This window comes from Periophthalmus magnuspinnatus, chromosome 19 (assembly GCF_009829125.3).
Source record: "Periophthalmus magnuspinnatus isolate fPerMag1 chromosome 19, fPerMag1.2.pri, whole genome shotgun sequence".
In the NCBI taxonomy this organism is placed as follows: Eukaryota; Metazoa; Chordata; class Actinopteri; order Gobiiformes; family Gobiidae; genus Periophthalmus; species Periophthalmus magnuspinnatus.
The window spans coordinates 26,420,409-26,435,197 of NC_047144.1; the positions used below are offsets into that span (position 1 = coordinate 26,420,409).

Consider the following 14,789-nt stretch of genomic DNA (forward strand, 5'->3'; position numbering starts at 1 on the left):
AAAATAACTCAAATGGCAAAGCAATGGGTACAGGCCATGTTGAAGAATCTAAAATTTTAAACACTTGATAACCACTTTTCACTCTTTGCCTTCACCTATGCCCTGTCAGATTTCATGGAACTCATTGAGAAGGCCAGGCATTTGTAGCACTGCAATACATAATTACACATATTTTACCCTATATTTCAAGTCTTCTGTATGTAGCTAAAATATAGAAAGTAGTGAGGTGGTGCCCAAACTTGACGGGTATTTTTTCCCCATTTTATCAGAATATATGACCTTAATCCTTAATAATCACACTTGCTTAATATGGAATTTTATTGGAAAGTTTCACCCTTAACAAATGAATATAATTGAGATGATCTAGAGTCAAAGGAGATGGAATGTTTCTAGAGGGAATACGTGCCATCAGCGCGGCTCCAACATGCAGGAGACCAGAGCCTGCACGGAAGAGTGAAGGAACCGTTGCTTAGGCTACAGCGGGCATGAGGGAATGTGAGGCCAGTGTGCGGTGCTTCCTGGGAGAGGGCTCATTCATACAGCCAGTTGAAGGCACAGCTCTTGTAGCTGACAAGCTCCGATGGTTGGAACCACAAGGAGATCTCTTGCTCGGCACTTTCCACTGAGTCGCTGCCGTGAATGACGTTCCTGAAAAAAGGACAGTGAGATGCTTTTTACAGTTTCAGTGTCAGTTTCTGGCTCATCTACTCTATACTTCACAAAGAGAACAAGTTGCAAACCTAAAATCCAGTCAGATTACATCAATATCAAAACTGCAAAATATAACTAATCATGTGCAATACATCTTTAAAAATCTTTTATTTTGGACAATTATTACACCGTTTATTAAACCAGTGGTTCTAAACCTCACAACTCACAATCTAGTCATGTTAAAATGGATGCAGTGCTGCTGTACAGTGTATCTTACAGAAGTTCTCACACAGCCCACTTATCTTTTGACTAGTCCTGTGGCCATTTCTGTGGTTCCATTGGCAATAAAACGTATGCCACACAGAAGGGGATACCTGCTGCAAGCACTACATGTACTTTAACATTATTTCACTACCACTGACCTCACATCATTGTATAACTGCATATTCTACAATAATGTAGACTACAAATCATATGTTAAAATGAAAAATTTGTATAGCACAATTCTCACACAAAGTAAATCAAAGTGCTTTACAGAATAAGACATTTAAATCACAATACAACAATCATAAATAATCATAAAATGTACTTAAAAAGAGAAAGCAGAATAAAAACCTTTCAGTCATATGCACAGCTAAACAGAAATGTTTTGAGCCTGGATTTATACATTGTCAAAGTAGAGGCCTGTCTCACATCTTCAGGAAGACCGTTCCAGGTTTGAGCTGCACAAAACTGAAACACTGATTCCCCATGTTTAGTCCTGGCTCTGAGGACTTCAGAGCCAGGACTAAACATGTTGGTACCCAGATGGTTCATATGACACCAACGCGCACAAGTCTCTCCATGCCCTAGCACCGAAAGAGCCGCTTTAAAGTTTGCACTTTAACGGCCTGAGCACAGGACTTATGAGCTCGTACTTCCCGGTTCTAGTCAGGACCCGAGCAGCAGCACTCTGGAAGTACTACAGCGGTCTTGATGCTCGTTTGGAGGCCAGTGAGCAGACAGTTACAGTAGTCAAACCTACTGGAGACAAATGCATGGATAAGTCTCTCCAAGTCTGGTTTTATCAATATACTTTTAATTTTTGAAAAAAAAATTTTTTTAGATGGCAAAACGCTGCAAATGTTATTGATTTGATGTGACTGTTAAGCCCATTATTACTGACCCTAGATTTCTAGCATGATTTGAAGGTTTTAGAGAGACCGGAGGTGACTGGCCCACAGAAACAAAGTGTCAGCAAAGACTGATTTCAGTGTGTGGATGCAAAACAACCTTCTCCAGCTAAACAGACAAGATTGATAACACAGACCAGTAGAGTCACTCTGCCACATCATCCAACAGATCATTTAGGCATCTCCTGCAACATCTGCAAGCCTACCTTATTGGTTATCAGAGCGCATCTAGTGGTTTAGTGAAATGACTAAGAAGTTCAAATGTTTCAATAAACAAGCCCTGCATCTGGTTAACACTTCTGCATAGGAAGCAGTGTCTTAAAACAGATGCCACAGTAGGGCAAATGTGTAAACACTGTTCTCAAAGTGTTAATCTACACATCACCCATAATTTATACACCATTCCATTCATATTTTCCATAGTTATGCAGATTTGCTACATGTGAAAACAAATTAAACCAAACCTCATCTAAAATCTAAAACATCTAAATGGGAAATTCATTAACACTTTGAGAATGTCCTCCACCATCCCAAAAGAAAGGCCTAGCAGAGGAAGCTGAATTTGAACAAACATACTGGGAAAGGGAAGACCAATAGCGGGCTACTCACTTGCCGACATGGATGCAGTAGTCCCCTCTGATGGTCCCGGGGGCAGAATCTGCAGGGTTTGTGGCACCAAGCATCACCCGGCCAGTCTTCACCACTCCCTTGCCTTCCCACACCTGTATATTCACAACACACGTCAAGTTATAAGTTATTTGACAACTTCATTGGCACAGGATCCAGATGGACCTTCTCTGCTCTATTCTACTGGCCACATTTGACAGGAATTGTAGCTTTATACCTCTTCTCTGTTGCAGCTCATACATTTTAATGTATGCCCCTGACACAGTATACACAACACACCGGAAATATCATATGCATTTTAACAATGGCACAGGACAAGTTACAATTGTCCAATTTTGACAGCATTTGGTGATAATTCCTGGTGTAAAATTTTGTAAATTGCTGCTTGATTGTTGAAAATTACACAATTTTTATATTTACAGCACATTTTTCAACTTTACAAAGTAGAGTTCTAAAAATAGGGTATCACACCGGGAAGAATTCTATCCAAAGGTTAATTTACATGCAAGAAAGATTTGATACTTTTAACATGAAATAAAAGGTGTTTTACATTTTTATTAGTCAAATTTGTGTTGGCTACATTAGAGTGTAGCCCCAGTGTACTACATTAACATAAGCAGCTCTTGATAACAATTAGATGCAGATACAACACAGCAGACTCATTTTTAAGTCTCTCATTGTCTGTACTGCATCGTAGACTCCGCTTGTCTTGCATCATCCTAATTCAAGTGTAAAATTGACTAGTACAGTTGTTTTTTAAGACTAAAAATGGACTTTCCCTCAATTTCCCTCCCAACCTTGGAACATAATCTTGGCATTTTTGGGGAATGTGTATGCAGTATGTCTCACCATAGCAACCACTGGTCCAGAGCTCATGTAGGCGATGAGGGAGGGGAAGAAGCCCTTGGTGGACAGGTCGGCGTAGTGATTGTGAAGCAGCTCCTGGGAGGCCTGGGCACCACAAAGTGCACACAATAAGTAGGGATCAATCATTTGAGAGATTGAACAGTATCCCATCAAGAGATCAAATTTCACATTTGAACTGACAATTTATGTGTTTAAAAAGGCATATTTCGATTATTACACATATTACAAGAATCACATTTCAGAAGACGCTGAAATGTTTTTCTACATATCCCATCTTATTCTGCATAAAAACTGCCAACCCTGTAGTCTAGATTTTTACTATGCCAAGACAGGAAATACCATACTTTCCACCACAAAACAACAATGTCAATTGCTGCAAATTTAGTAATCTTGCAGCTCTACAAGCAAGTTTTTTATTAAACACTGAGTGTACATCCTCATTTCATCCTTCATAGAGTGAAAGAGTCGATCATTATTGTACACCATGTTACAGTGTAGAAAAGCCATTTTAAATATTCTATACAACTTGACTGAGCTCATTGCTAGAAATAAAAGCTGCATATACAAAATCTGCAGGTGGTAGTGATGGTGAATTTTTAATCAGAAGCAATTTGGTAATGCATTCTTAGTCTAGACCTTGAATAGACCATGCGGATACCAACTGTATTTTGACTTTGTTATTGCAAATAGACCAGGGAGAGCCATTCATCGTTTTATCCATTAAAATGACTCATCAATAAGTTTAACTTTACAAAGCTTTTCAATTTTGGCTGATTTTAAAGGCAATATTCACAGCACTAAAGTAACCATTTGGTCAATTTAAAGCTCAGAAAATGTAACATAAGTCAAAGTAATAAACAGTTCAAGTTTGTATCAATCAAACATGGCATTATAAAATTGTATGGCCTTTCCAAATGCTCGATCAGCCTTTAATGGGCCGTAAATATGTGGTGTTCGAGTTCATGCTAAACTGAAACTTCTCCCAACTCTCGTCAAATCTTAAAATAAGTAGTTTTAGACCATTTTCCCCAAAACAATCTTGCCTAGTTTATATTCGCAAAGTTTATACTTTTACTTGTTGAATGTTTAAATTATGGATGCTTGGAAAACTATGGAATTACCTCTACACATGTCACAATGGCCAAAACTTACCATAAATATTGAGGCTGTATTTCTGTACTTCAACTTCTTTCCACAAAGTGATTAATGAAAAACCTAATTCTGACAGTTTGGCAAGGTAGTACATGTGCTCAGTATTTTTCTGACTTAAAGTGCATTTAGCAGGCAGGCCGATACTTTCCTTAACACTTCAGGACACCAGAGGCTGTGCCAAGTCACCCTCCTCCCAATACTTCCACCCCTTGTGGACTCACCTGCCCTATCCAACGCTAATCCACATGAGCCGTGAGCTTAATGCTGTTATTTGCCAGTTGCACACATTTAAAGTGTCCTTTTTTAATCTTGAGTTGATATTGAAAATGCATTTCAATGAGTTTTAAATGTGCTTTTGTTTTTAATAGTGCTGTGGTTTCCTTTCAGTTGGGGGGAATTTACTATAATTAAAATATCAAATAGCCTGAACTAGACAAACTAGGGAAATGTGGTCCATCCCTCAGTGTTTGAAAAACCTTTTGAGGACCCATTATTTTACAATGAATTGCTGTGTTCCGTGACATCACAACATTCTATAGACCAACATCATTTAATACAGATGGGGGGGGGGCAGCTAAAATACATTGTTCAAATAGATTTTTGTTGCAATAGTGAGTTCTTGAATCTACTAAACAAAACCATCAGGTTCAACATTTGTGAATTTAATGAAAAAAAAAAAATCTGATACGCATGAGTGTTCAGGTCACTTAATATACATTTTAGTATTTGTTGTTTTATTGGCCAAGTACTTTTAAAATATGTAAAAAATATATATATAGACCGCACTTTTTGCATATACAATTTTGAGGCAAGAAATTTACCGTAGATGTACAATCTCATGTCTACTCTGAAGATTCAAAATTGTAGCTCATTTTGTTATCAAATCAAAACTCTAAGTGGATTTGCAGAAAAAAAAAAAAAAAGTTTAGGTAAAAATATGGACAGTCTGGGGGTCAACTATATAGCCTTGTACGGGTAGCAAGTGTCCACCATGTTCTTCTAAAGAGAACGCAGACTCAAGACTGCAAAAAGTCGATTTGAGAAGCTTTAACTTTATACATTGAGCAGATATGCCGTGCAAAACAAGGCTAATGCACTAGCATCTGCAGCTGGTTTGACAGCTTTTTTCCCCATTAGTTTTTACCACATCTCACAGCACCACAAACTTTGAATAATTAAATGTCGTTTTTGAATTACTGAGATTGAATTATACTTGCAAGCACAAATATGATTTAGATTTTATTCATTATGAAAACATTTGCAATGTTTGCGACGTCTGTCTCATGGAGCAGAGCGATACCCCTGCAGCCGGAGCCGTGCCCGGAGCATTGAAATGAAACACTGAGGAAGCCATTCCAACGCAGCTCCAAACAAATTGTGCCAGTGGAAAAGAGGCCCAAGTCAGTAAATCTTTAAGCATTTGCAATATCTGTCTAGACAATATACTGAATGTTCAAATGGATGATTTGTGCAAATGCAAGTGGTTTGTAAAAAAATTGTCCCATTATGTTGAATAATTTTAACAGTCAGGTGACCCACTTTGAAACAGTCTGACAAATTAATATCCCAAATCGAGTGAGTGGAAATGCTAAATTAGTGAAATGAAATTGATAATAAATAAAGCTTGTCATTTCTAAAAGGCAGTGATACGACTGGATGTAACCACAGAGATTTGGGGAAAAAGAACGACCATGTCAGTAAAAGCATGGAGTTTGGAGCAGAGACTCATTTAGGCATGAACACCTTTTAATATTTGGAGGAAGAAATTTGACTTCATTTTAGGTTTTATTAAATGTCTGATATTTTAAATTTGAGATAGAATGAGTTGTCCCATTGTGATCTTTTCCCCTAGCAGCCCCTGCAGTGAGCCTAGAGGTCAAATAGCACAGTCCTCCGCTTCCTGATCTAAAAAAAGACCTCAGCTCCCACGAATAGAGCAGATAAGGAGCTCACTGGAGTTGCTTAACATGCTCTCATGAAAACACTTTAAAAAGTCCATACTATAAGCCATAGAGCACAGGCTTTCATTTTACATTTAAAAAGATATTAAGGAGGACGCCAAAACGACTTTAATGATTTGTGGTAAAAGGGCAAAAGATTTAGTAAATTTATACAAACTGTTAAACTGTATTAAGGTCAACTGTTACCGTGTACCACTTATGTCCACTGTAATGCATAAATGTGGAAAAGGGGATAACCCATCAAAAGTACTTCTGCTTCCACCTTCTGAGCATTGTACAATATTGTCAGACAATTCCATCCTAAACTGACTTCTCTACAAACAGCATGAATATAAACTTATTCACACCAATGCCATAAGGAGGGTCCATATAGGAATGCACATGATAGAATGTAAAAAACTTTAGCATCACAATCAGGTTTTTTTTTTTTTAATTAATTGAAAAATGTCAGCATTTGAAAGTTGGCAACTGCATCTCTTCCAAATGACAATCTCTCCATCTAGTTCTGTATCCAGTTCACACCTATTCAAACATTCTTGTTACCACTCCATATTTCAGTCATTTCAGGAGCCAACCACATCCGGGAGTCATTATAACATGGTAGAAAGCTTTTGCATAGCATTGCTCCCTCATCAAAAACATACTTGAAGGTGCTTTAGATGCCATTCATGCATGTTTCGGTAATCTAGCAATCTGTCCTGGGCCATTTTCAAACCCTCCTTATAGTTAGCAGTAAGATTATGTCCAATGCTCAACCCACAGGCCTGCATCATCTGCATCATCCATGCTCCCACGACAATTCTCCATAAATATACAAAAAAAATAAAATAAAAATCCAAAACTTCAAAAGAGCAGATACATTTTTAGAAAAGATAGTTGATGATCAGTTTGTGTTTAATGTCATGAAGATGAAACTGGTGACAGTTGATTGCAGATTCTCACCTGGAGCATTTTCATCCCGACCAGCTTGAATCCCTTTTGCTCAAACCTCTTGATGACTTCCCCAATCAGGCCCCTCTGCACACCATCAGGCTTGATGGCGATGAAGGTGCGCTCCTCAAGGTCAGACATGATTCTAGAACCAAAAAAAAAAAAAAAAAGTACAATTAACTAAAAAACAACGGACTGGTTGGCTAGGCAGGTGCACAAGACTCACTTTACATTGGTAATAGTGGGGCCAGCTGCCGAGGGAGCCGACCCCATGACACAGGGAGGGCAACAGGCATAGAGTGGCCAGCTTGACCCGCCTCCATGCACTACAGAGGTAAGCCCCTTGTCTACCTACCTAGTCGCAAATTGCCCTCCCCACCAAGAACTGCACTTAGTCCACTTAATCCATATACTCCAGATGAACGCTATGGGTCAGTCCTTTATACAGTCAAATGAAGCTCAGTGAGGCTAGCGGTTATAGGGGCAAGTTTGGAGCAGAGTTTCACATTTGGTTAATTATGGCAATAGTTATCAGAATTCCAAAGATCCAATCCAGAACGAGGCTGTGGAGGACAATGCCCCTTCCTGCCTCCACCACTGTTGCAAACGGCTGCGGGAGCGACCTCGGGAAAAGGTGGCACCGGATTTCATAATTTTGTCCGTAAATCAAGATATGTTCATTTTGACCTGCTCTACATGATCCTGGGGTTTTTACGACCAAAAAAAACAAAAAACAACAAGACGACAGTTTTTCTATATAAAGTGAATTGGTGCCATGCTCACTTCCCATTTGTAATGTGATGGCTACAGGTTAATCATGTGGCTGTCTCAAGTTGTTTCTGTACATGGAAAGTTATTTTGGGTTTATAGTACAATTAGAATTTAGAAAAATATTAATCTGTTAAATGCACTTAAATTCCAAAGGTCAAGTAGGCCTGAGGGTTAAAGTCAGTGAGAACTACTGAGGAAAATATTTTGAGACCAGTTGGGCTGCCATGTAACTTTAGTACAGTCTCTGGAACCTAAGCACAACTACATGAAACCTTGCAGTGTATAAGTATGCCTCGGGAAGGTCAGTGGGACTGAAATATTGTGTTAGTAAGCCAAGTGTGAGAAAGTCTGGATTTGCAGGCACAACTGCAGTTGAATGCACCCTTACCTTTAAGCTAAATGATTGAAATGTAAACACCAAAATCTGATTTACGATCATCTTTGTGAGCTTTAACCACAGCCAATAATGGACTGCTAATGTTACAATGGTTAGGAAGTGATTGAAATCTCATGTAACTTCCAAATTCCTAACACAAGTTCTATTTTTGTAAGAGATTTCAGTTGATAACCATGTAGAAGGCTATACTTGACCCAATCTTGGAAACTAATGAATTATGAAATGCATCTGTACAAGTCTATTCAGATTTTGAGCCAATATTTTAAACCACTCTTTTTGCAGTGACGTGGGACATCGTTTACACGCGCTGTATAGAAAAGAACCATGCCTCTTGTGCCCATCAATTGCATGATGTCAGCTTTCAAGAGTCCACTACCGCAAAACTGGGCGGCACTTGTCCAGCTCTGCACCTCAGTGCACTTTGTCTTCCCGCTGACGCGAGCGAAGCCGGCTCTTACATGTGATAAGCCCTTGACAGCTCTCAGCTCGCATCCAGCCATTCAACACACAGCCAACCACCCAAAAAAACATCAAACTGCACGTCCATTTTACCAGTCTGCGGACGCGCAGTACCTTCAGCCGATGTGACCGGACACTTTGAGTCGAGTTTGAACGAGCCTCGGGCGGGCTACGGCCTACAAGAGCACATGGTCTTTTGTTCACGTTCTTCTCCAAGTATTGCAGCAGATATCCAGAAATGTATAGATAAGAAAGTCTCAGTACGATCTTTCACACGACGTTTTAAATTTTGTAACTTTGCTTTACACATCTGATCATCAACTTTTATGGCGTGAGACAGTATTGACAAAATATACAGCAAACATCGTATTTAAGAGCACACGCGGATGTTACGTGTAAATGTTAAAGGGCTTAGCTATAAAAAATTGCGATGATAACCTTATAATTTTCCGGGTTTGTACCTCTGAGATGGATCTCCGTGTAGAGGACAAGCAGCAACACTCAGGCTTAACGCGTAAGAAGAGCGACCAGGCATGCGCAGTGGGATTTTATACCCAAGGTACGGTAAGCACAAGAGGCCAAAATTATAGTTTTTTAATTGTTTTTTTTCCACATACTGTAAATCAGTGCGTCGTAACAGATCCAAAATTTATATTCATATTTCTCTCTCTCTCTCTCTCTCTCTCTCTCATATATATATATATATATATATATATATATATATATATATATATATATATATATATATATATATATATATATATATATATATATATATATATATATATATATATATATATATATATATATAAGCAGCGAAACATCTTCACTCTTACAACGATTTGTCCAGGTGACAGATTTAAACTTCATCTTTTGCTATGTTACTTTAACTTAATAATACCTACTGGTATATAGTATTTTCAAAACAATAAAAAGGGTAACATATTGATGTAAATATCTTACGTATTAGCAGTTAACACAACATAGAAGTGTAATACTTGCTCTTTAAGGACTGCAAATGGACATTAGCTATAGCTTGAATCTGGTCTCTGTCCTGGTAGCCTGCTGCACAGATATAAACTCCTTCATGTGTCATGGATTTGTGCATATGATCCAAAGAGGATAGAATATTAATGATAATCTGTAGGGGATTATGCATGCATATGCATCGTCTAGTGTATATTCATAAAACGTTTCTGGTGTGTTATAGGGCTAACATTGCAGGAATTTGTTTATTTTATCCCAACTCCAACAGTGCATGCTCTTGCTGTGTCTGTGGGCAAGACATGTTGCTTGTGTCTGAACATGTGAGTGAGTGATTGATGGTGTGGTGGTTGGAGAAGTGCAGATTGGCAGCTTTGCTTCTGTCCCAGTTTATGCATTTTGTTATCACTATAAGACTATTACCTAACCAGCCAGTCCCTCCTATGTTCTGTTTGAATCCAGAAGGGTCACGTGATCACATGTTTCTCAGATGTGAAAGACATCTCTTCTCAAAAATTATTGTATGATTCAGAGCATGGGGTGGCAGTAGCTCAGTTGTGCTCGTCCACTGACCCAAAGGTCATTACATTAATGCTAGAGCAGTCAGATCTGACCCACAGGTTGGCAGTGTGATTTCAGCTTCCACAAATGAATACTTGGGCAAGACAACCCCCCTCGCCTCCAGTGTCTGCTTACACTGGTGAATGTGTGTGTGAATGGGTCAATGGTTCCTCAGCCCTTGAAGGTAGAAAAGTGCTATATAAAGTGACAAATTTGGTTTCAAGAGTGCTTTGATTGTTGATTTCTCTGATTAGTTCTAATCTACAGTCAACTCAAATTGTGAGGACATGATTGTCCCAGACCCACTCATCTTTGTAAACATCTTTGGCTGGACAGGCAAATTAGACTTCTGCATGGGCCTATCATGAGGACTAGCGAGGCATATTGCCAAATGTAAGTTAGACTGTGAGTCTGATCAGAGCTCCACCTGGCAGAAGCAGGAGCAGAAACTGGAGCAGGAGCTGGCATGCCTATGTCCTGACAGAGAGTTAATGGACTGTTAATCCAGAGGCCTAATCTTTACGGCCGTACTCCCACTGCTATTCCTGCGCTGGTTTAGAAGTGGGATTAACCACTGCTTTTACTCACACACTGTGTTTAGACATCATCATTTATCCATCTATTCTCTATCCATTAACCATTCTCTATCTATCCATCTATCCTTATCATATTGCTAACCGTAAGGAGGGTTCGCATAGTGTCCGGAACTAGATTACTCAAGCATGCATGAGTGACATAACTCCTCTTCAGGCATGTTTGTGCTGAGGAAACATTATAACATGGTTGAGAGCTCCAATAAGTAATTTTGGCATAATAAATGTAAACTGAAAGCCATTTGTATTATTTATTTATTTATTTTATTTAATAAAACTCAGTGACATTGACGGATGGGTCAAATGCAGAGGACAATTTACCCTATGGACAATAAAGTATACCTTAATCTTTAATGACATGACAAGATTGCATGCAGACCAATTACGATGGATGATATGTGAATGAAACAAAACACAACTTCATGTATGTTTTTGAAAAAGATGAATAAGATGATTTAGTGTGACGTACAAGTCTGAAATGTCTCCTGGTTGAGCTCATGATGCACTTTAAATCCATCAGGCATGCTCAGTGGTGTCAAAGAAGGAGGTCATGTCTTTATGCAAGTGAATGGACCTATACATGCAAAAATGGCCACTCTACACAGGCACAGGGGCAAAGGGATTCACTGTGAGGACTTTTATATGGGCAGTGGTGGAAAGAGTATGTACTGAAAATTTGTACTCAAGTAAAAATACAGTTATAACATACATAGATAATTATTTCATATTTTGTTAAATTTGGTACTGTAATGTTAATTTCCTGTTAAAGATGCAGAAGTGATAATGCCTAACAAACTGCATTTTTATCTTTTTATTGCTACACAACATTTTTTCAACCTTTTGCATGACCCTTTTGTTTTTTTTAATAAAGCAAGTTAGCATAAGGAAATGGGCCGGTATAGGGGCAAGTGAAAACAAACATTTTCTGAACACTCAAATGCAGGACAATGGAGCTCAACAGTGACACCCCCTACAATTACAGAAGTACATTTTGCATACATTTTCCCCATACACTTTTCCATAAGGTCAAAGGCACTAATATCCATAAGTTTGCTGTTTTAAGTCCAAAAACACGATTTAAAACACAAAATTTGGTGGAATGTTTTAATAACTTAGCGGTTTCCTCTGTTTAGCCGAGGCCAGGTCACACAGGTAGCAATCTCTGCAGGGACTCCCAGACTTCCCAACCCCAGACACTTCCTCGGACTTCCCCAGTGGGGCTCCACATGGAGGAGCAGCGTCTCTACTCTGAGCTCCTTGTGTGTGACTGAGCTGCTCACCCTATCTCTAAGGGCCAGCCACTCTACAGAAGAAACTCATTTCGGCTGCTTGTATCCGTGATCTTGTCTTTTCATAACCCAAAGCTCATGACCATAGGTGACGATAGAAACGTAGATTCACCGGTAAATCAAGAGTGGTGCCTTTCGACGTAGCTCCTTTTTTACCAATCCAGTATAGTGACCGCATCACTGCAGACGTTGCACCGATCTGCCTGTCTCATGCTCCATCCTTTCCTCACTCGTGTACAAGATCCAGAGATACTTGAACTCCTCCACTTGAGGCAAAGACTCACCACCCACCGGCAGAGGGCAAGCCACCTTTTACTCGAATTTGGAGGAGTTGATTCTCATCTCAGCCGCTTCACACTCGGCTGCAAACCACCCTAGTGCCTGCTGCAGGTCCTGGCTTGAAGAAGCCATCAGGACAACATCATCTGCAAACAGCAAAGATGAGATCCTGTGGTCCCCAAACCAGACCCCCTCGGGCCCTGACTGCATCTAGAAATTCTGTCCATAAATATAATGAACAGGACCAGTGACAGACGGAAGCCCTGGAGGAGTCCAACATGCACTGGGAACAGGTCTGACTTATTGTGAACACAGCTCCTGCTCTGGTCATACAGCCCTTAGCAAAGGGTCCTGGACCCCATACTCCTAGAGCACCCCCTAAAGGACACCACGAGGGACATGGTTGAATGCCTTCTCCAGATCCACAAAGCACATGTGGACTGGTTGAGCAAACTCTCATGAACCCTCGAGCACCCAATGGAGAGTATAGAGCTGGTCCAGTGTTCCACAACCGGGACAAAAACCACATTGCTCCTCCTGAGTCCGAAGTTTGACTATTGGATGGATTCTCCCCGCCAGTACTCTGGAATAGACCTTACCTGGAAGGCTGAGAAGTGTGATTCCCCTGTAATTGGAACACATCCTCTGGTCTCCCTTCTTAAACAGAGGGACCACCACCCCAGTCTGCCAGTCCAGCGGTACTGTCCCCGACCGCCACGTGATTTTGCAGAGACATGTCAGCCAAGACAGCTCCATAACATCCAGAGACTTAAGGTACTCGGGACAGATCTCATCCATTCCTGGAGCCCTGCCACGAAGAAACGTGCCAACCACCTCAGTGACTTCAACTTGACTAATGGATGAGTCCGCCTTACAGTCCTCAGCCTCTGCTCTTCTCAGAAGATGTAACAGTGGGATCAAGGAGATTCTCAAGCTATTCCTTCCACCATCCGACAACATCCCCAGTCGAGGTCAGTAGCTCTATGCCTGCACTGTAAACAGTGTTGGTGAAGCACTATCTCCCCCTCCGTCAAACGGTTTGCCAGAATTTTTTTGAGACTGAATGATAGTCCTTTCTCCATGGCCTCCCCGAACTCCTCCCCACCCTGAGCCAGAATCTAGTGTTCACACATTACCAAGAGGCTTATTCTCTGCTGCTGGAAGGCGTCCAAAACCCTTTAAGGAATAAAAACCTGACTTTTCGCTCCATAAGTCTTTATAGAATGCCTCAACAACTGGGAGTGGAATTCTGCAGGCATCAGATTCTCCATTTAATATCATATCCGCTGCCGTTTTCACATTAGCCCTCCAAACTTTTTGCAACAGGGCACAGTCATTTCTTTTGTGTCTGCTTATAAGCTTCCTAGAGGCCACATGTCTCTTTCTTAGGGTGTCCATGAGACCCATCTTCCTCCGAATCTTTCAAACAAGGCGCTTAGCCATCAAATTTATGTCCTTAATTGTGGGAAGCGTCACGATATCGCACGTTTCCATAAAGTCCGCTAGGCCAGAGGAAGCCTTTATCATACAGGTCCCTCATTTTCATAATAAGGTCCTGATCATTCAAGTTGTTCCCATTTTCATTCTCTGGCCCTCATAGTTCCAACCGTGACATGCTCATATACATTTGCAAGTGTGCTCACCTTTTGAAGGGTCCCTTCGAAGTACTCTTCAAAGTGTAGTTTGAAGGTTCCGGTCGAGAATTTGCCCTCCTCAGTGTAGCCGCCATCTTGCTGAAGTGGGACAGGTCTACACCACAGACCGCCCTTCCACCGCTGTCTTTGAGCATATGATACGTACGTTATTTTTAATTTATTATTTAATAGAAGAAAAGTCAAGATGTCGTCGTCACAGCCGTTTCATTTTTTTTTTTTAGATAGAATATCAATTGGCAAATATAACGTTAAAGGTGATTTTTTTTTTATTTTTTTTTTTCAATTGTAGCTACTTCATAACTTTAACAAACTATACCTTGTGAAAACGTAATAACAGAGACAGAGGTAACAATATCATTTTCACATTCATAGTCTATAAACCAGAGAACACTGATTAGTGGTACATAAAGTGGGATTTTGCAGTTTAACAATTCGGTATTT

The 14,789-nt window shown here is 40.1% G+C and overlaps 1 protein-coding gene across 2 annotated transcripts; it reads right to left on the minus strand.

Annotated features, from left to right (window-relative positions):
• Window positions 1-304: 304 nt before the first annotated feature.
• LOC117387541 (nucleoside diphosphate kinase B-like) lies at window positions 305-9,500 on the minus strand. 2 transcript variants are annotated; one of them, XM_033985063.2, is made up of 5 exons: window positions 9,449-9,500; window positions 7,373-7,505; window positions 3,300-3,401; window positions 2,433-2,545; window positions 305-648 (listed from the first exon to the last, which is right to left on the minus strand). In XM_033985063.2, the coding sequence occupies exons 2-5, from the start codon at window positions 7,499-7,501 to the stop codon at window positions 531-533; spliced, it is 462 nt and encodes a 153-aa protein (XP_033840954.1). In that variant the 5' UTR covers window positions 7,502-7,505; window positions 9,449-9,500; the 3' UTR covers window positions 305-530. The 2 variants fall into 2 exon arrangements, with proteins under 2 accessions (XP_033840954.1, XP_055085766.1); XM_055229791.1 differs by lacking the exon at window positions 9,449-9,500 and adding an exon at window positions 9,426-9,448.
• Between the last annotated feature and the right edge of the window lie 5,289 nt (window positions 9,501-14,789).